Source organism: Macrobrachium rosenbergii, chromosome 18, assembly GCF_040412425.1.
Source record: "Macrobrachium rosenbergii isolate ZJJX-2024 chromosome 18, ASM4041242v1, whole genome shotgun sequence".
NCBI classification, from domain to species: domain Eukaryota; kingdom Metazoa; phylum Arthropoda; class Malacostraca; order Decapoda; family Palaemonidae; genus Macrobrachium; species Macrobrachium rosenbergii.
Window position 1 is genome coordinate 31,354,234 of NC_089758.1, and position 21,830 is coordinate 31,376,063.

The 21,830-nt window shown below is 38.7% G+C and overlaps 1 protein-coding gene across 4 annotated transcripts in view; it reads left to right on the forward strand.

The window, feature by feature from the left end:
* The window catches only part of LOC136848254 (uncharacterized), a 48,941-nt gene that overhangs the window by 24,919 nt on the left and 2,192 nt on the right, over positions 1–21,830 (forward strand). For 2 of the 4 annotated variants that reach the window (XM_067120631.1, XM_067120630.1), the window contains 13 exons: positions 2,239–2,501; positions 3,249–3,375; positions 3,988–4,068; positions 6,827–6,979; positions 8,303–8,461; positions 8,981–9,100; positions 9,486–10,733; positions 11,940–12,128; positions 12,507–12,628; positions 17,688–17,825; positions 18,289–18,475; positions 19,016–19,261; positions 21,245–21,520. In XM_067120631.1, coding sequence (XP_066976732.1) covers positions 2,239–2,501; positions 3,249–3,375; positions 3,988–4,068; positions 6,827–6,979; positions 8,303–8,461; positions 8,981–9,100; positions 9,486–10,733; positions 11,940–12,128; positions 12,507–12,628; positions 17,688–17,825; positions 18,289–18,475; positions 19,016–19,261; positions 21,245–21,520 — 3,309 coding nt within the window. The remainder of the gene's footprint in view (positions 1–2,238; positions 2,502–3,248; positions 3,376–3,987; positions 4,069–6,826; positions 6,980–8,302; positions 8,462–8,980; positions 9,101–9,485; positions 10,734–11,939; positions 12,129–12,506; positions 12,629–17,687; positions 17,826–18,288; positions 18,476–19,015; positions 19,262–21,244; positions 21,521–21,830) is intronic. The other 2 variants (XM_067120632.1, XM_067120633.1) reach the window with 2 other exon arrangements.

Here is a 21,830-nt window from a genome sequence, read left to right on the forward strand (position 1 = left end):
AGTCAACACGTGACTTGCCAGTACCGTGTTTATATACAAACACTGAGAGATATATTATAATCAGAAGTAAACAGTTGGTATTTTACGTGACTTGAGAGTACCGGGTTTAGATGCAAACACTGAGAGATATATTATTATAATCAGAAGTAAACTGGTTTTATGTGACTGGTCAGTATTGGTTTGTACATGTAAATGTATCCGTGTCATAGCCTGGAGACATTGTATTTTTTAATTATTATGCCATTTTCATGTGATGAGTAATTTGTTGTGGTTTTTGAATACATTAAGTAATATCCTATGCCTAAATTCTAAATTAAACTATATTATTACTTTTTTTAAATTTTTAACTATATCTCCTAACAACGACACGACATTCTCTGTCATAATTGTTATTCATATAGGTTTTAGTTTTCTGTAAAAGAAAACTATTGTGCCGGCTTTGTCTGTCCGTCCGCACTTTATTCTGTCCGCCCTCAGATCTTAAAAACCACTGAGGCTAGGGGGCTGTAAACTGGTATATTGATCATCCACCCTCCAATCATCAAACATACCAAATTGCAGCCCTCTAGCCTCGGTAGTTTTTTTTTTATCTTATTTAAGGTTAAAGTTAGCCGCGATCGTGCGTCTGGCAACGATATAGGACAGGCCACCAAATGGCCATGGTTAAAGTTTCATGGGCTTCGGCTCATACATCATTATACCGAGACCCCCGCTTTCAAGTCTCCGGCCGGCCAATGAGGAATTAGAGGAATTTATTTCTGGTGATAGAAATTCATTTCTCGGTATAATGTGGTTCGGATTCCACAGTAAGCTGTAAGTCCCGTTGCTAGGTAACCAATTGGTTCTTAGCCACGTAAAATAAATCTAATCCTTCGGGCCAGCCCTAGGAGAGCTGTTAATCAGCTCAGTGGTCTGGTAAAACTAAGGTATACTTAACTTTTACCTTTACAGGAATATGACACACAGTCACACTGACACACACACACACACACACACACACACACACACACACACAGGACAAGGGCGAAGGACACTTACCTTAAAAACAGCGGCAGGATATATGATCCTAGACAAGTTATAGGATTTCGCCATTAAGCTGAAAGGTTCCCAATGGCCGACGACCCCTTTCTGGAGCAAACGGAAGCTGATCTACTTAATGGATAGATGCGACAAAGTGGTATATATATATATATATATATATATATATATATATATATATATATATATATATATATATATATATATATCTGTTAAAAGATAATTCCGTCAAATATAAGGAGCCCATAAAAACGCCAAAATGTAGAAAATAAAAGCTATATTTCAGAGATCAACTGTGTGTATGTATATATATATATATATATATATATATATATATATATATATATATATAGAATCTATTGGTCACCTACCTTCTCGAATTCTTCACACTTTTTGGATACGCTTGTCATTACAAAGCCCGAGATCCAAATGCAAGAACATTAAGAAATTCGGATGTCCGCAGTAGGACTCGAACTCGCTTCCGGAGTATCAGAACTTTATGATCTTCCTTTATTTAACACACCTTCTTCTTTTATTTGACAACTTAACATCAAAAGAATAAGTTTAGGATTAAATTCTACTGTCTTCTCAAAGCATTGAATCAGAAAGAGTGGAAACATAATTCAAATCAGCTTATCACTACACCAACAAGAGTGGTAAAGCTCAGTTCCCACTAACTCCTACACACACACACTTGTATACAGTTCGTACATAAAGCCACCATCAGTGCACCTTGCATGGTGCACTGTAGGCATTACTAAACGGTGTCCGCAGCGTCCCTTCGGCCCCTAGCTGCAACCCCTTTCATTCCTTTTAATGTACCTCCTCCATTCATACAATTTCTCTTCCATCTTGCTATCCACCCTCTTTAACAATTATTTCATAGTGCAACTGCGGGATTTTCCTCCTGTTACACCTTTCAAACCTACCTACCCTCAATTTCCTTTCCAGCGCTGAGTGACCTCATAGGTCCCAGTGCTTGGCCTTTGGCCTAAACTATATGTTCTATTCCATTTCAATCTCTCTGACTAGTACTTCGTAGTGCAACTGTGGGGGTTTCTCCCGGTTCCACCTTTAGTTCCTGGAACTCTTTATTTAGCTGTCCAACCACTCGAGTTTCCTCTTTTCGCATTGACAGCCTAAATTTCTCAAAACAAAACTATGCCAACAAACATATATCAAGTTTTACTTTTTTTCCAGATGAAGTTTCCCCATCCGCTAAGGACATCTGGTGGCGGAAAGAGGTACCAGGTCATCTGCATCCTTGCCTCGTTCGTTTTAGCCCGGTCACACCCGAAACAAGAGTACCCCTTGGTCCCTTGGGAGGACCTGTGGGACGAACTGGACGAGATGACTCTCGGGAAGGACTTTTGCGAAGTGGAGAGAGGGTACTGCTGGTACAACTCCACCAGAATGGTCGAGGACAGTCCCTTCAGGCCTCTGGACCGGAATGATTTGAATGTGTCAGTCTTCGACGGTTTGTCTTTGAACTCACGCAGATGTTCAGTCGTTCAGTTGCATTGCTTAGTTTAGACGTGAGAATTAAGCGACTTTCTCCTTGAACGTTTCAGTCTAATAGTTCGTCTTTGAACCTTTGAAACCACTCAGACGGTCATTTATTTATTTTAACTGTTTACTTGAGACATGAGAAGCAAATAACTGTTTACTATAGTTGTGAGACTCAAGTGACTTTTTCCTCGATTGTGTCAGTCTAACAATTCGTCTATGAACCAACTCACTCATTCAGTTTAACTGTTTGCTTTGGGCGTGAGAATTAAGTGACTTTTTCCTTGAATGTGTCAATCTTTAACTGTTAGTCTTTGAAATCACTCGGCCATTAAGTTTGACTGTTTACTTTAGGCATGAGAATTAAATGACTTTCTCCTGGAATGTGTCAGTCTTTACCAGTTCGTCTTGGAACCCACTCAGTCATCCAGTTTGACTGTTTACCGTAGACGTGTGAATTAAGTGTCCTCTCCCTTTTGACTGAACTGTAATTTTCGATGCTCTTCGAGGTCATAAGCTCCCAATCCTTGCAAGAAATTAAGTGCCTTAGTATGCTCCAAATCCCTGTTTGAACTGTCCTGAGCGCTGAATGACCGCAAGCGTCCCACCAGTGCTGGGGCTTGACAGCTTGAATCTCATACGTCAGTATCATGTCTGTATTAATTAATTAAGTTGTTTGTTTACATATTCATTTATTTATTTAGGCTCTGTCAGTGCGACAGTGACTGCGTCCGTTACGGCGACTGCTGTCGTGACAGGGCCGAGGCAGATTGGGGAGACGGGAGAGAGGAAGGAAGTTCTCGATACTCCTGCAGGAAGATGCAGACGATTGTGAGTATATCTGGTTCCTGGTTCCTGGAGCCTGGTTCCTTGTTCCTGGTTCTTGGTCCATGGTCCCTGGTTCTTGGTTCCTGGTCCCTGGTTCCTGGTTCCCTAACCTTAGGAAGTGTTTGCCTGCTTTATCTCTCTGTATTATTATTATTATTATTATTATTATTATTATTATTATTATTATTGGTGGTAATAGCATTATATTACTATATATTAATTCACTTGAATATGTACACATGTATATTATTATTATTATTATTATTATTATTATTATTATTATTATTATTATTATTATTATTATTATTATTACTGGTGGTGATAATAGCATTGTTACTGTATATCTAATTCACTTGAATATGTACACATGTATATTATTATTATTATTATTATTATTATTATTATTATTATTGGTGGTAATAGCATTATTACTATATATCTAATTCACTTGAATATGTACACATGTATATTATTATTATTATTATTATTGTTGTTGTTGTTGGTAATAGTATTATTACTATAAAATATCTAGTTTACTTGGATATGTAGTCATGTATCTTATTATTATTATTATTATTATTATTATTATTATTATTATTATTATTATTATTTCAGAGTACAGTCGGCGTTCTAATGGTTGAATCATGCAAGGCAGGCTATGAGGATAAGACGGTTGAGAATCTATGTCGACAAGAGGTAAGATTTGGCCATTCATTTTAATTCAGCATATTCCAAAAATGAAGAAAGGTGATTATTTTTATTTATTTATTATTATTTTTACAATAATAATAATAATAATAATAATAATAATAATAACAATAACAACAACATTATAACTATTATTATTATTATCTACTGGTTAAGCACCTTCCACTGAATAGAAGACTGTAACAAGTTGACTTACTGATTTATATCAACTGGCGTCGTCACAATGATTACGGTCATCTCAGCCACTGTGTGAAACGTGAGACAAGAGGAATAAAGTGTTGTAATATGTACAGGATAATAATATTTTGGTCAAAATGAATAAAATAGCAATTTGTAAATTGGATACTCTTTTCACTGAAAGCCTTGGAATCCAAAAGGGGAAATAATTCTTCCCGGTGAGACTCGAATCCACTTTTCTTTTATATCCTCAAAAATTCTCCTCCAGTCTCTCAGCATTAAGTTTATGATATTTGATTTATCTTCTTCTTCTTCTTTCGACTTTATTAGTCTCACTGTATAGCAGGATCGGCCACTCAAGTCAACTTTCTCCATCTATTTCTATTCCTTGTATCTTCTTCCCCCAGCCACCCATCAACCACACACCCCTCCCCCCACCACATCCATCCACCTGATTCGCTGATGCCCCACACTCCTCCTCCTCCCCATCACTGGCATGTTCTTAGCTCTCTTGATTGGCTCCACCTCCTCTCGTCTTATTACGTGGCCATAGTGTCTCAGACGAGCTTCCCTCCCTAGCCTTCTCCTTGACATTACATATACCACACATTCTTCTTACATCTAGACTCTCCTTCCTTTCCAGCAGTGATATTCCAGCAGTCCATCTCACCATCCTCCTCTGGGTTCTTTCCAAAAGTCCCTCCTCTTCAGTGGCCAGGTTTCTGTCGCATACAATAGTACAGGCCTGATAACTGTAAGAAGTTGATTGTATGATCACACATAAATACTTGTGAAAAACATCTTTTTTTTTTCCTTTTTTTTATTGGTGAAGAGTGGTAACGCAAACTTCTCTTTGCTTGAAGAAAAGCTGTCTAAAAGCAAAGTTCTAAGCTTCTTCACAGGAAGTTTTCTTTCACTTTACGTGACCTTTTCTCTACTTTGCATGAAGTTTTCCTTATGCGAAATTCTCTTTAAGCGAAGCGCTACTATACTTAGTTCTATTTATTTTAAGGGAACTTATTACTTGAAGTTCACGCAGTTCTCTCTATTTTCTGTAAACTTCTCTTTCCTTGAAGTTCACGTAGTTCCCTTTATTTGAAGTTTACTTAATTCATCTTATTTGAAGTGAACTTCGCTTTACAAGAAGTTCAAGTGCTTCTTATTTTCTATGAACTTCTTTGTACTGTAAGTTCACGTAATTCCCTTTATTTGATGTGAACTTCTCTTTCCTGGAAGTTCACATAATTCTCTTCAGGTGAACTTCTTGTCTTTCCTTAAATTTCACTTTAGTTTTCCTTATTTGATGTGAACTTCTCTTTACTTGAGGTTCACGTATTTCTCTTTATTTGATGTGAACATCTCTTTCCTTGAAGTCCACGAAGTTCTCTTTATTTTCTATGAACTTCCCCTTACGCGAAGTTCACGTAATTCTCTTTATTTGATGTGAACTCTCCTTCCACGAAGTTCCACACAGTTCTGTTTATTCACACACACACACACACACACACACACACACACACACACACACACACACACACACACACACACACACACACACCAGACTTCTCATTCATTTGGGCGAATTTCGTCTTGACTTGATTATTTTCTCTTCGTCCAAAGAAATTCGTCCCAAGGAATCCTGTCCCAAGGTTTGCCTTAACCTCCTCACTCGACGGAGCAAGAAGATTACTTTTGCTCAATTCAGCGCGTTTCCCTAAATCAGTTGGATTACTGCCTGGGAAATATCTGGTTTTCTCGCTGACCCTTCCAAGCTGTTTCTAGGTCTGTGTGAACTTAGTGTGTGTGTGTGTATGTTATATGTGCTATGTATACATTATATATATAGATATATAGATAGATAGATATCAAGCTACAAATAGACCATTAATATCTGATTAACATTACCTTGAGAATAACTTGGACCCAAAGGGACTTATATATAATAAGCGATATTGATTGATTGATTTGATCGAACTGAGGTTTTGGAGCCAAGCGCTAGGAAACAATCGGCCATTTGGCGCTTGCTCAAGACAGTGAAAAGAGGGATTTGTTGGAGTGGCTGGACAGCAAGAGAAAGAGATTGAAAAAGGAATGAAGGTGAAGACGTACAGAAATCGAAAGGTCGAACTGGGAAAAAAAATCTCCACAGTTGCACTAAGAAATAACAGAGAGGTTGGACAGCAAAACTGAAGAAGGGAAGCTGAAATGCACTGATGGCCCTATCCTCCAACGGGGCTTAACATCATTCATTTCTCCCGTAGGGGGGTTAATGCCGTCAGCATTACTTAAAGTTCTTTGCAGCGTCCCTTCGTCCCCCTAGCTGCAACCCCTTTCAGTCCTTTTACTGTACCTCCGTTCATCTTCTCTTTCTTCCATCTTCCTTTCCTCAACCCTCTCCTAACGATTGGTTCATATTGCAGCTGGTTTGAGGTTTTCCTCCTGTTACACCTTTCAAGCCTTTTACTCTCAGTTTCCTTTTCAGCGCTGAGTGGCCTCAGCATAAGTCCCATCGCTTGGCCCACATTCTATGTTCTGTTCTGTTTCATTAATTTCTTTCCTTTATCACCAGGTGTCAGCGTCTGCCTACAGTTACGTGCTGGACCTGCCGGTGACGTCAAAGGACTCGAACGTGACGTACGTCAATTTCCACTGCGCCGTTTGCAACGACGACGCAGCCAATTTGCACCGGTGGAACGTGACAATCAACTGCGCCACGGGCCAGGTACCCGATTTGAATTGAGTAGTTAAATGCTGATGTAAGATAGAAAAAAAAAAAAAAAAAAAAGGCTGTCGAGCAGGAATGGTATTGAATATAGACTTTAGGTCAAAGGCCAAGCACTGAGTGACCTATGAGGTCATTCAGCGCTGAAACGGATATTGACAGTAGAAGGTTCGAGAGGTTAAGTAACAGGAGGAAAACCTCAAAGCAGTTGCGCTGAGAATCAGTTGTTAGGAGAGGGTTGAGGAAAGTAAGATGGAAGAAAGAGGATTTGAAAGGAGGTACAGTAAGAGAAACGAAAGGGGGTTACAGCTAGGGGCTGTAGGGAGTGGTTTTCTTGTTGGGGGGAATCAATATAGGGCTGAAGAATCGGTAATTATATTATGCAGTGAGATTTGTAAACGTTGCGATTGTGTAAGTGAAAGTAAGTGTGGGGGGCTTGTAGAGTGCGTGAAAATAAGTGTCGTTCTTGCAGAGTGCGTGAAAATGAGAGTGGGGACCCTAAAGAGTTTGTGAAAATAAGAGAGGGGGGGGGTGTTCCTACAGTGTGTGTGTGTGTGTGTGTGTGTGTGCAGATAAGAGTATGTGCCCTGCAGAGTGCGTGAAAATAAGAGAAGTGGTCCTGCAGAGTGCGTCAAAATAAGAGTATGTGCTCTGCAGAGTGCGTGAAAATAAGAGAAGTGGTCTTGAAGAGTGCTTGAAAATAAGAGAAGTGGTCTTGCAGAGTGCATGAAAATAAGAGGGAGTGAGTGTTCCTTCAGTGTGTGTGTGTGTGTGTGTGTGTGTGTGTGTGGGAATAAGAGTGGAGGTCCTGCAAATTACGTGAAAATAAGAATGTGTCCCGCAGATTGTTTTCATTTAGGGCGGCCCAATGGTTCCCATAGAAAAAAAAAATTGTGTGTAACAGAGAACAAATTTGTAAACCAAGAAGTGGATACACAATGTGTCACATTACATAAAACACCAAGATATGACTTAAACCTTGTACAGCCTTTACCCCGTAACGGGGTAGTGGTGTGAGTGTACCTCACGCAGTGCACTATAGGCCTTACTGAAGGTTCTTTGCAGTGTCCCTTCTGCCCCTAGCTGCAACCCCTTTCATTCCTTTTCCTGTACCTCCGTTCATATTCTCTACTTTCCTCAATCCTCTCCTAACAATTGTTTCATAGTGCAACTGAGGTTTGCCTCCTGTCACACCTTTCAAACCTTTTTACTGTCACTTTCCCTTTCAGAGCTGAATGACCTCATCTTAGATCCTAGCGTTTGGCCTTTGGCCTAAATTCTACGTTCCAATACCTTCTACAGCCTTTAGAAAACCGATCCTAGCCCTTCTCGTTTCAGATCAAGAGGGATTTCACCATGGCCGAATTCATGGCGGAGGCCCAGTACTTTCCCGGCCAGCGGCGATGGGAACGCTTCACCTACAGGTCTCCTGCAGATAAGAGGCACAAGGTCTACCAGAACAGATATTACTGCTCACTCGAGGTAAGTTATTCTGTGTTTTTGCCCTTTTTTCTCCCATAGGATGCTCTGTGCTTTTGTTTTTGTATGTAAATTGTAGGGGAGAAATTGCAATCAGATAAACAATGTCTGTGGAATATTTCGGTATCTGAGTTCTTCATTTAAAATATATCAGTTATTCTCTGTGTGCTTTTGCCTTCTTTCTCTCGTAGGATGCTCTGTTCTTTTGTTTGTTTGTAAATTGTAGGGGAGAAATTGCAGTCAACCAATCAAAATGTTTAGGGAATATTTCTGTATCTGAGTTTCCCAGTTGAAATATTTAAAATATTTTCCATTTGTTATTTTCAGCCTTCTCATGTTTGTGCTAAGCTGAAGTTACTATAAAAACCTGCCTTAAATACTCATTAGCTAGCCTTGAAGTACTGGTTGAATATTCAGCCATCCAGTGCCTCATTACAAGGCAGTTTGTAGTTTGGTTTACTGAATGCCATATCTGTTTTATGAACCGATAATCACACAGTTTACAACCCCTATATTCAACAGGTCGAGGAGTTTGAAAACAAAACTGAATTCGCCTTGAATTATGGAGGTCGTCTGTGCATGTTCCCCAAAAGTACGTGTCCCAAAGATCGAATAGGGAAAAGCTTCTATTGTAAGGAGCAGGTAATCGATTATCTTATTCAAAATTAACATTTTGGTAATGAATGATGCTGAAACTTTAAAAGTTTATTGAATGGTATAATGCTTTGAGGACAGTTGTGGCCAGTGATTCGAGAAATCTGTAAATTTTTGGTAAGTAAAAGGGGTTCACCTGATTGGCCAGGTAGTGGCCCATTTAAGGTCATTGCTGTTATATGTATATGTAAATAACGAGAGACCTGCAGAGTTCACTTTACACATTTCAATTAAAAGCATTGTTACGCGTCCTTTGAATTCACTGAAGTAAAGCATGAATATAACAATCATAGTACAATTTGTGAGGGGACTTAGAAGCACTCTTCACTACCATTATTTGTGATAAAAGATTGAATTTTTGCTTTCACTCCAGGTGCGTCACTGCCACCCCTCGTGGCCTGATCGTCTCGACAGAGAAAAGTGCCAGAGATACTCCCACTTCGTGACCTTCAGGGACGACGAAGGCCGGGAGACTTACTACAAAAACCCACACTGCGCCAGGTGCAATTTCGTCAACGTGTCCTCCAGCCATCTCAAATGTTTCAACCCCCCAGGGAACGCGACATCATCTAACCGGAGAGCCAATTCCCGGGGGATGATTCCCGTGTTTTCCGTCCTGATGGACTTCAGGAGTAAGGACTGCAACAAGGAGAACGAACTGTGGGACCCGATCCACATGAAATGTCAGAAAATTCTGTGCGGGTACCTCTTCAAACTCGAGAACGGGCAGTGCGTTCGGGACGAGAAGGTCTTCGAGAAGTTGAGGAACTCGTCTGTCCTGGACGACAGCTGCCCCAAGATTCTTCTTCGAGGCTACCTGGCGAGGGAGAACGGGTCTGTCTTCATGAATGCGTCGAAGAAAATATACGCCGTGGGGTCCTACGAGATCGTCAATACCTCCCACATCCTGATCTGCAATGAGGGCCGTCACTATTTGCTGAAGTTCTCGGACGCCCACAAATGCCTGACTCTCATCGTGATGGTGATCTCCATCGTTTCTCTGGCTCTGCACATAGCCATTTACATGCTGGTGCCCCGTTTCAGGAATCTACCGGGCAGGAATCTCTTCTCCCTGGCGTGCTGCCTCTTCATGGCCCACATCCTGTTCCTGACTGGAACAGGAGCCACTTGGTACCATGGCCTGTGTGTGTCCCTCTCGGCGATCCTGCATTACTTCTGGATGGCGTCCTTCTGCTGGATGAATGTCATGAGCGTCGATGTCTGCAGGACGTTCAGGAGCCAGATGTACAGAGGCGACCTCAACAGCCGGAAGACCTACATCTGTTACTCCGTCTACGCTTGGGGCGTCCCTGCCTTGGTCGTGATGCTGGCCCTCGTTTTTGACAATGTCGACGTCGTCGCTGACTACAGGCCTGAATATGGCACCGATTACTGCTGGATAAACAATCGCTACGGCCTCATTCTCTTTTTCGTCTTGCCCGTGGGAGCCATCGTGGTGGAGAACATGGTGCTGTACTTTGTGACCATTTGTTGCATCTGCAAGCAAGCCAAGGCTGCCAGGTATGCTGGGACGAGATCTCAGAGTGTCAAGGAGTCACAGACGGGGTCAGAGGGCAAAGGCACCAAAGGTCACCATAAGCATTTAAAGACTCAGTCACAGGTGAGTTTTGATAATACTTTTTTTTCTCCCGAACTCAATATCTACCATTAATTGTACCTCCTCTAATGGAACAATGCGCTCTCACTTTTGCCTTATAGTGATTTCAAAAGCAGTTAGTTGTTTCGAAAGACAAATAGGTATCAGTACCTTCTGGTGGTCTTTTTACATGCATAAAATATTGTATATTTAGTCAAAGATAAAGTTTGATTTTTAGTTGATACCCTTGTCATGAATACATTAAAGAAACTCTCATCTTTCTTCCCCACCCCCCAATAGGGAGGTTAGAACCATCAATGCACCTCACACGGTGCACTGTAGGCATTACTTAAGGTTCTTTGCAACGTTCTTTTGGCCCTTACCTGCAACCCCTTTCATTCATTTTTACTGTACCTCCATTCATATTCTCTCTCTCCCATCTTACTTTCCATCCTCTCCTAACAATTGTTCCAACATTATTCTCAGCGCTGAATGACCTCATAGGTCCCAGTTCCAATTCATCTTTCTCTCAAGTCATTTATTACATTTTCGATCGTATGGGCTCCTTGTGAATATCTACTGTTCTAATTTTAGCTGAAATGGATATATATATATTTTTTTATAGAAAACCTAAATATAGTAATCAATATGTCTTCTTTCAGAACACAATTTAATTGAACCATTTCTTAAGTTATGCAGAACAATATATTTTTTATATAGAAATGTAGACTTAGCATACTTATCAATTTGCTCTTACGATTTATAATTACGATTTATAATTAATTAGCTGAATATGAAAATAACCTTCAAATCTGGTATGAAGCAGGAAGTATTACGAAATAGGAAGCCTAGGACCCATGCCCCATAGGTGGGCAGTGCCGTTGGTGCACCTCACATGGTGCACAGTAGGGGTTACCCAAGGTTCTTGTAACATCCCTTCGGCCTCTAATGGCAATACCCTTTAATTCCTTTTACTATACCTCCATTCGTATTCTCGTTCTTTCATCTTGCTTTCCACCCCCTTAACAATTGTTTCATTATGCAACTGCGAGGTTTACCTCCTGTTACACCTTTCAGACCTCTGTACTGTCAGTTTCCCTTTCAATGCTGAATGACCTCATAGGTCCCAGTGCTTGGCATTTGGCCTAAATTTCATATTCCATTCCTTTAGGGACCTGTGGTTAAGCCAGAAAAAAAAGAAGAAAACACTAATCTTCCTTTATTTTACAGGGCCACCGAGGTAGGAAAGATCGTATACGACTCGTCTTATACGTTAAGTTAGGGGTAATCCAAGGCCTGACCTGGCTCCTAGGAGTTCTTGGGGCCTTTGCTGATATCCCAATTTTGTGGTATTTCTTCACTGCCTTCAATGGTCTTCAGGGAGCCTTTATATTCCTCGGATTTGACTTGAAGAGAAAGGTAGATCGGATTCAGTTTGTTTTAGCTGTTAATGGTCACTGTGGTACATGAGATTTGGCGTATTAATTTATGTATGTACGTATGTAAGTTCGACCTAGCCTGGATACTAATTTTGAGTTACTTTTTTCTTAATATCAGTTAATTAGTCAATTTGCGAGCTTGTCTGTTTCCTTATGACAGGAACTTCTATGTGGCATTGGTGTATAATAATAATAATAATAATAATAATAATAATAATAATAATAATTTTTCTCATTAGATAACAGGGATTAATCCTGACTTTACAGTGCCTCCATAAATAGTACTGCTTGTCCCTGTTTCACGACCACTCCGAACATCAATCTCCTCACAAACTAACTAAATTCATGTCATTTCTAGGTTACAGAATCAGTGTGGGAAGCAATAACAGGAAGGCCCTGGAAGAAGGACCATCACCTATCCCAAACCAATAATCACACAGTAAGCACATTCACACACAGCAGGTCATCGAAATCCAGCAGGTCAGGTCACAAACCTCATTCACTGTCTATGAACATTCGAGTTAGGGGCTGCACCTTCCCTTCTTTGCTTAGTAGTAGATGATGGGGCTTGCCTTTGAAACGGCTCCCATGCTTGTTTGAATTCCTCTTCTTGGCTGAAGAAGAAGAAGCAGGTAGTGTAGTTTTGTCATTAAGAACATAGCATAGAACTTGCCAGCACTGTTTGTAGGTTAAACAGCACATTTAGCCATTACTTATCGGCTCGTTGACTTGTTTACTTTTTCTAAGGAAAGGAGAGGAACTTCATATCACCATATTTGCATTTGTTTGATCTTATTATAGCGCACTTTCCCTCATGTAAACAGATCAATTCCTCCGTTTTTTGTTTTTGGTAATGGATGTCATATATACGATTCTGTTCAAAGTGAACTACTTCACTCTGAATGACAAAGACTAATGTCAAGCAGCTCAAGCGAACCAATAAACCACAATTGCATTTATGTACTAACAGATCGCTATTCCTAAAATATATAGCATGGTGTCAAATTCTAAGGTTTGGAACTAATCTCTATACAGTCTCTCACCACATTTCTCCTCGACAGATCTCAAGTTAGCTTGCGCTCCCAAGGCTTCGATACCAGAAATCGCTCTCCACTCTCTGCTGAGCCTCACTGTGCCTGACTGGCAGCGTTTCTTCGGAAAAATTCCACTTGCATGGGTGACTTGGAGAATGGCACATCGGACTTATCCATTCTCACTGCAACTAACCTCGGCCTCTGTGTAGTGCTACTAACTTTCCTTGGCCACAGTCATTTATTTTCTCTCAGGCAGGTTTTTCGTTACTCCCCTGTGGGTGGTACTATTGGCTTTTAGTGTTGGAAAACTGGTACAGTTTCATAATCTGCCTCCTGTATGCTTTAGTTTATGCCTTGAGTTTTTATTTTTTTTTTACAATAGAACTCAGTCATTAGCCTTTGTTAACCTTTTGATATTAGATGATAAAGGGAGATTTGACATTCAATAACACTGAGAGAGTTAAGCTAACAAGAGCATCCAAAATATAAAAAAATTTGTCTGTAATTGCACGGATTTTTCAACTGGATTGATGTTATTTCATACAACCACTAAAGATTTTTTCCTAAAGCGATGGAGAACTAAATGTTCAAAATTAGTTTAGGTCTGATATGCTACTGTAGGAGTATATCAGCATCTTCCAGTTTAGTGATCGTGACAGATTAAATTTTCGTTGTGATCTTAGAAGAAAGTTATAAAAAGCTAAGGAAATTCTTGATGTTTTGAGATATTGTCACCCTTTTTGTATTTTATGCATAAAAACATAAACATTCTTACGGAACAAGAACGGTTTTCGTCAATAACTTTCACTGGCTACTTAAGAGCAGGATGGTCATGAGAGGGGGGGGGGGGGGAAGTAAGTTGATAAGAGCACCTAAAACATTATGTAAACAAACAGAAACCAAAATAGTCATAGGAGGAAAAAAATAATGAAAGCAGCCAAGACAGATTATCTGAATAAACCATAACGCAAGAATATTACACTAAGAATAGAAATGTATTTCCCCAACGTTACGAATATAATGTCAGCAAGAAGGGGGAGCTGTCCCAAAGAAGAGACCTTTCAATTACTACTATTCTAACTTCCAAGTTCACTACAGTAAAGGAAAATTAGGAAAACATCAGGATTCCGAAACCAGGAAGCTTCGCGACGGTATGAAATTATGTCCAGTGATGAATTAGTTTAGAAAATCTGTCCAGGGAGGTTAAATAATTTGGGTGGTTTACAAAATAACCGAAGGAGAGGAGGACTAGTTTGAGGAATTCGGGAGGTATATTTCTTGGCCGCTTTGCCGGTTAACTCTTCCAACCCATTCACACATTTTAATCGTCAATTGTTATAAAGAAATTGGTTGAGTATATTTCTTCTAATCGCATTTCTATATGATTTTGACAAATTTGTTGATTATTTACGTGGAAAATAGCCTAGTAGGTTAAACAATACAAACTTATCTTACATGGATTGTTGGATAATGGAAGGGGGAGGTACACCTTTTGAGGGGGAAAGGTAAACCTTTTTTGGGGGTGGGGAAGGTAAACCCTTTGGAGGGAAGGCTAATGTGGGTGGGGGGAAGTAATAAAAGTCATTGGAATTCAATTATATAAAGTAACCTAACTTCCTAAAGCTAACCTAATTAAGGACATTCGCCTGCCGTTTCTGTGATTTCCCTCTGATAAATTTATTTTGTAAATTGTATTTATTTGTTTCTTGTAGCCCAGCCTATTTATACACTGTATATGACGTTTTTATATTTGAATGCATAACTAATTTTTTGTTGACAGTGTATTTTGATCTGTAATTTAGGCCTAGCCAAGATTACAGTTGGTGGGGGCCTCTCATCTCCTAGATTTTGCCTCTATTTTGTTACTTTGAAGGATATCTTTTATTTTTGTATGTTTTAATTTCTAATATTACCATCAGGCAAGAATTACGCAGCTGTAAATCCTACCAAAGAGCTGCTCAGCCTAATTATATTACATACTTAGTCTTAAAATGCATAATATAGTGTGAGAAGGAAATTTTTCTGTTACTCTTAACAAACTTGGTATCACCATCCTCAAAAATCTCTTTAATTTGTTGTTCAGTTAAACGTGTAGAATTTATAATCTGTTTAATGACTATGCTAGATTTTCTTGTATGCTAAATTTTCTCATAATGTTTATGTATGCCACCATAAGTTCTTTGAAAGTAGATTTACATATGCAACAGATAATTTCATTTTAATGTCTAACAAATAAGAAATTTCTTCATATGCTCCAACAAAGATTTACAAGAAAAAAAACTAATGCAAACACGTACTAAACCTCTGGCTACTTTATACAGTATTTTTTCTATTTTTTAACCCTCACGCCACCCGTTTTAGAAAACTATATTTCACTGGCTTTAGAATGTAGGGCTTTATTAGAAACTATTAAATAACTTGCTTCATCACATAAGTAGGCAACATCATTTTTAGCCTTGGGGATGAATAAATGGTAACAAGTACCCACATACATCCCTAAGGAGTAACTATGAATGAAACTGTAATAGGAGCATGATGACCCTACCGCCATAAATGAGCACTAATGCTGAAAAAAATAAATACTGTAAATTAACTAATGAAAGAACATTCTAGAACAGACACAACACTGAACATGTGCAATTGCATCACAAGTTGGACTAAAGGTATGGACAAGAAGTGCATTGAGTACAGATGAAAAGAAGGGCAATAAATAACCTAGAGACAGCAACCAGTCCATATCATTATTAGTAAAGTAGTTGTTTCTTATGGGTTTGTGTAGATGATGTACACTTTACTGAAACAAATAGTATGTGCCGTTGGTGTAAATATTAGCAGATATAGTGCAGTACAAATATACCAAAGTGTCGAGACTATTTCAAGCTTGGGTTGTTGACAATTTGTATGGTTTTATGAAAACTTTGTGTCAGTTGGAAATCGGACCAAATCATAAGAATATCATTTTAAATGGTAGTTACTTGTAAGTGCTGCCGTATAGAAGTGCAGGTGAGCGAGGAGAGATTAAGCACTTTGGAGGAAAATATCATTTACTTCCCAGCTTACGTGTTTATAGGATAACATTTTCTTTTTGGCATTGCTAGCCTACTCGACACGTGTTGACAAATTGGAAAATCCCTTTTCTTTGTTTGGTGGTTTCATTTCCTCACTGTTGTCATTATGGACTCTTAAGGTTTTCTACTATGTACAGTGGACATGGATTTTTCAGGGTTGACTCATGAAGAAGATAAACACTTTGGACGATAGACATTTTGGCAAGTAGTTTTTTTAGTCAAATTTGTGACTTGTTATAGCTCACATTTTTGCCAGGTAATAGTGCTTTGCTCAGTTTGCAGTTAATTTGATGGTACACAAGGGAAGCACTGATATATTGAAAAGCGATGAATCCTGGACAAAGATTGTACAAGATTAAAATACTGTAGTTATTTATGAGACGAAACATATTGCAAATTAACAATATGTATGTAAGTAACTGACAGATTTACAAAAAAAAAAAAACAACAAAAATTATGGATAATGACACAATGATGTTTGGAGAAGATTTTGTGATGGCTATCGTTATCAGAATATTTGTGATGAGCAGAGGAGCAGAGTTGACAGTCACTGGATATGTCTGCTGTGATAGAAAGAAATGACAAGTGACTCTTCTATAAAACCTTGAAGATTGATAAAGGAACTGGGATGACCCATGAGGGGAGGACAGGGTAAAGGATATTAATCTTCGTAGGTTATTAAGTTGGATTCAGATCATAGTCACAGATAAAAGTTTCCTGCTGACAAGGCACCAGATGAAAAGACCGACATGCTTTTATTCATGGAGCGGGTTATTGCTGTAGTCCTTCTTCAGATCTGGAATCAGTGTCCCATTTGGCAGCTCTCTACCTTCTCTGAGAAGATCTAAACAGGATTTATGGAGTGTTCGGATGTGTAGCTTGAACTACAGTGCTGCAGGAAACTACTGGGATTCCCCAGTGAAACAAGGACCTGGTACAGTGGTGATCAGACAGATTTGGGTGCTTTTGGGCAAGTATCTTCATAAAATGACCAATAGTTAGGGAATCTATCAAATCTCGTCGGAGAGATTCACAGCTGATTTACACTGCAGGCAGTAGGTAGATATAATGATAAGGGTTTAATAGTCTTGAATGGGGACTTCCTGATGCTTCGGTGTGAAAAATGCTTACTCTTAGGTACTCATCTAACCAACCACAGTTGTGAAAGTATTTCTGGTTTGTCAAGTGGAAGGTGGAGCGTCATTTTAATACCCTTTGCTTCAGATTATCCACTGTTGAGATGTTCAAGTTTAAATTGCATGGATTTTATTTTTGTTGGTCTCTTATATGTTACCTAAAAAGAATAGTGCGATTGCTATAAATAAGGCACACATTACACAAATATATTATGTGTAAGTTCTTTCATGGAAATAGCTTTGGCTACTTCATAATGAGAATTTTGTTCATGCTCATAATTATCTGTCCTTTTCATTACAGTGATTCTGAGGGTGATAATCAACTCGATACATCGGTTAGCCATTTTGGCGCTGAAGATGGGAATAGTTTACCATTTGACGATACCCTTTGGTCAGGGAAAAACAGGCATGGTAAACTAAAATCGTGTCAGAAGTCAAGGTATGCATTAAAAATTATTATGATGGAAATAGAAATTTATATTGCTAAATAAATAATGGTTTATTGTAAATGTCTTGACTTCAACTTTTCTTTGAACCACATTTACATCATTGTGAGGGAAACCAATTAAATTGGTTAGTTTCAGTTTCTTCAGCTAATCTGTCCAACATAATTTTTGGAAGTTTGTTTACTGATGATAATGCGGGAAGTGAGATTCAAAATTACTCGCAAAGTCACACAAATTTGAGGGTGAATATAAATATTGATAACAGTCATGCTAAGTACAGTACTGTCTGAAATCTTATTATCTTCTGGTGTTTAAAACAGCTGCCAAAGTAATGATAGGAGATTGCTTGTAAGTAAGGCCCGACATATTTTTTCTGCTTGGGAAATGATCACTTGAAAAGCACCTGTTTAATGTACAAGACTGTAACCACGGATTTAAAAATGTCTTTTCTTACAGTTCAAGACTTGCGGGTTGCCAAACAACAGGTGCTGAGCATGGGAGCAAAAATTTGGCTAAGACCTTGTCACCCGAGGATTCTGGAACCTGCAGCAGGAGCCGTGTTCGGAATGGTGACTTACGAGGCAGTGTGGTTAAAGGAAAGTTTGCTGATGAGAAGTCGGAGGACTTTGCTGCTCTTTCACGGGTGAGAGATTGAGGATTAACAGCGTGACACCTTTTAGTGTTTTCCAGTCACAGCACAGTATAGTATTTTACTTGATAAGGGTTGCATTATTTTTCTCACCAGATTTAGACAGATTATCAGTATATAACTTTTTCTAATTTTGTGTGGTTCCTTTCTTATTTGGGATGTACAGCATTGCAATACATTCTTTAATTATCTCATGAAATATACTGAATGATACTTGGAGAAAAATCACAATTTTTGAAAGCAAATTGTATTTTTCCTAACTATACCTGAGGTCCTTTACATTAGGAACTACTTTCAGCATAGGCTGGAAGTAATTCCTAATGTAAAGGACCGACGGTTTGTATATCGTGTCAGAACAAATGGCAGTTGGACTCATCCGCATAAGATAAACAGACTATATTTTTCTTTCATTCTGTTGCTTTTTCTCACTGTTTAGTATACAGGAATTTGAGCTAGTAGAGAAGCTTTCATATTTAAGATAGACATTTTTCATCAATAAATTTTGGTAACCAGTAAAAATCTGATGATTTCCAGATACGTGCAGGACTAGGAATAAATGAGACTGCTGTAAGCAACAAAAGGAGGAAATCCGATTTACAGAAAGTGGTAGACCTACTTCAGCAACTACAGCAAGCTAAGAATCCAAGCAGCATTCATGGTGTGGTGCAACTACTGCTTAATAAAAGGGGTAGTCTTGAAGGCAACCAGTGTAAGCAGCCAAATCCATCTGATGCCGTGACTCGTCTTCACGACAAGAACAATACTTCCACGAACAGTAAGGTAAGGGACAAATGAGTCAACAATTCCAGTGACTAAGGAAAGGAAAATGATCATTATCGGGTAGGTTCACCAGACCACTGTGTCAGAGAGCTGGAAAGCACAACAGCCTGATGAATGCAAAGTTAAGCGATTTGCATTGGTACTTCAACTGTGTCATTCTTTGTCTGTCTGTACTTGTTTTGCATACCACAAGGGTGTGTTTTAGAGCTCTGGTGCCTTTTAGTCTTGACAAGTATGGTAGTTGGTATGGAAAATAAAGTGGTACAGTTTCGGTGACTTGCTCTTTTCAAATGTGAAATGAAGTTGCTGCTAAATGGCATAACACTGAACTATAGCAAAAATTTGCAAGGGATTACCTTTTCTTGCATATTTATCCTGCCTGAAGATGCTGTATACTTTGCACAACCAACACTATTTAATAATTCTTAATGTTTGACAATTGGCAATGTTAGTAGACTTCGAGCTTTTTTTTATTTTTACAATACTTAAGATTTGTAATTTAGTGCTTTCAGAAGACTGGGTGTAGTCTCCGAGGCTTTTCATATCTACAAAGAAGATGCTGTTAGTGCCACATGGCATTAGATGCCATTTTACCATTACTGTATTGTAATGCTGTTCTACTTGGATGCCAGCAAATATGGAATTTTGATCAATTAAGCAATATTGATGAGAGTGATAGGTTCCTCTTTTGTAAATGGCAATAATTATGATTCAGACTATCTAAGCAGAACATCAGTAGTCATGTGCCTTGTTTGCACACAGCCATGTACGAGCAGTGCGCAATAGTCACTTCTCTTTCTTGCAGGTTAATTGACGTTGGAAAAACTGGGTTCAGCTTCGCTGAAGATAAGGGAAAGTGCCCTCTTATCTTTGAGTCCATTATGTACTCCATCATGTGTTATAATGTTAATCATTACGACACAATACCTGGCCAAAAGACCAACTAAATTAGAAGAGAATTCTTTGATATTAGTTTGGTCACCATGGAGCTCTGGTAGACCATGGAAGGTAACGCCTTTGAGGACGAAACAGCGACTACCAAAAATAGGTTTTTCCTATGTCAAAACCTGTTTTATACAGTATTGTTAAACTTCAAAAGTCTGTTCCTCATAGGCATTGCCTAAGGTTCTTTGTAGTGCCCTTCAGCACTTAGCTACAGCCCCCCCCCTTCTTTGCTTTTACTGTACCTCCGTTCATATTCTCTTTCTTCCATCTTTCCACCCTCTCTAACAATTGATTCATAGTGCAAATGGGATTCATATACTCATTTCTCCTTTATGTTTTCTTTTTTTTCACACATGGCCATTTTATCCTGTGGAATTTCCCTTTGCAAATGGATGGTCTTTGAAACTTGTTTCAGTGTGAACACCTCATTTTTAATAATAATGGATAATGACTGATAATGAAGTGGCATGAATCTTGAGTATTACCACAATGTACTTTCTAGTCCAGAAATGGGATTTCTTGATTCAAATGCTTACTCTCTCGATTGGTGTAATTGGTCAAAACTAAGTGTTTTTCAGCAAGTAGGGCTCTTAAAATATTGTGCAAGTGCATTATCTGTTAATGCTAATTTGAATTTTATAAGATTTTTCTTGACAAACATTGTAGTGGCTCTGTTAGCACAGAATATAAGAACTACATATCATGTTTGGCTGTGAACAAACCATTCTGATTTTCAGTTTCATGTATTTTTTCAAGCTTAAATATTATGATGATGACTATGACAGAGGTAGGAAGATAAACTTTAAAGAAAATTAAGTTGGCGCTGATATTTTCTTCCATTGTAATATCACATTAGATTAAAAACACAGCTTAAAAAAACGGAATGGCCCCATTAAAGTTGGTTTGCTTATCTACAATTGTCATGTAACTTTTTTTTTTGTAGCCAATAATTTAAATGTATACTATACAGTAGTTAATCACTTCACACAAAGTATTATCTTTTGCTTTTTAATCAACATTTCAATTTTGTCTTAATAGAAAGCAGCTCGTGAATTGGATGAAAACGCTGCAGCCGTCTTTCCGACCGGTTCAGTCAAGTCATCTGAGGAGAGATTTGCACCACAAACTCTTCCTTGTGTTCAGAAGAAAAGTAGACCAAAGTCTTCATCAAATTTCACAAGCGACACCTCTCAACATTATCAAACAAAACTTCCCTCCACAAAACATTGCTCCTCTGTTGAGAAGATAGCTACCAGGCACAAAGAGCCGAGTGACACATCAAGAAGTGGATCAAGGCCACAATCATTTGCACAGGTAATGCTCTATGATACTGTTTTGCAGTTACAGTCATCCTGAACTTACTTCTCATTTTACTGCTAATGTCTCAAGGAACTATTGACTCTATTCCGAGCTTGCCCTCAATCCAGTACAGTACTTTCATAATGTAGCTTTACTTACTGCCGCTAGCAATCTGTAATCGCTGGCAGTTCACTCCTGATCATTTTTCAAGCTTTAAAGTAACATGTCAGGAATAAAAGAAAAGTTACAGTGGCGCATTAAGAAACTTAAAATAAAAATTAAATTAGCTTAGATTAAGCTGCATTTGAAGTATGTTTAGTTCAAA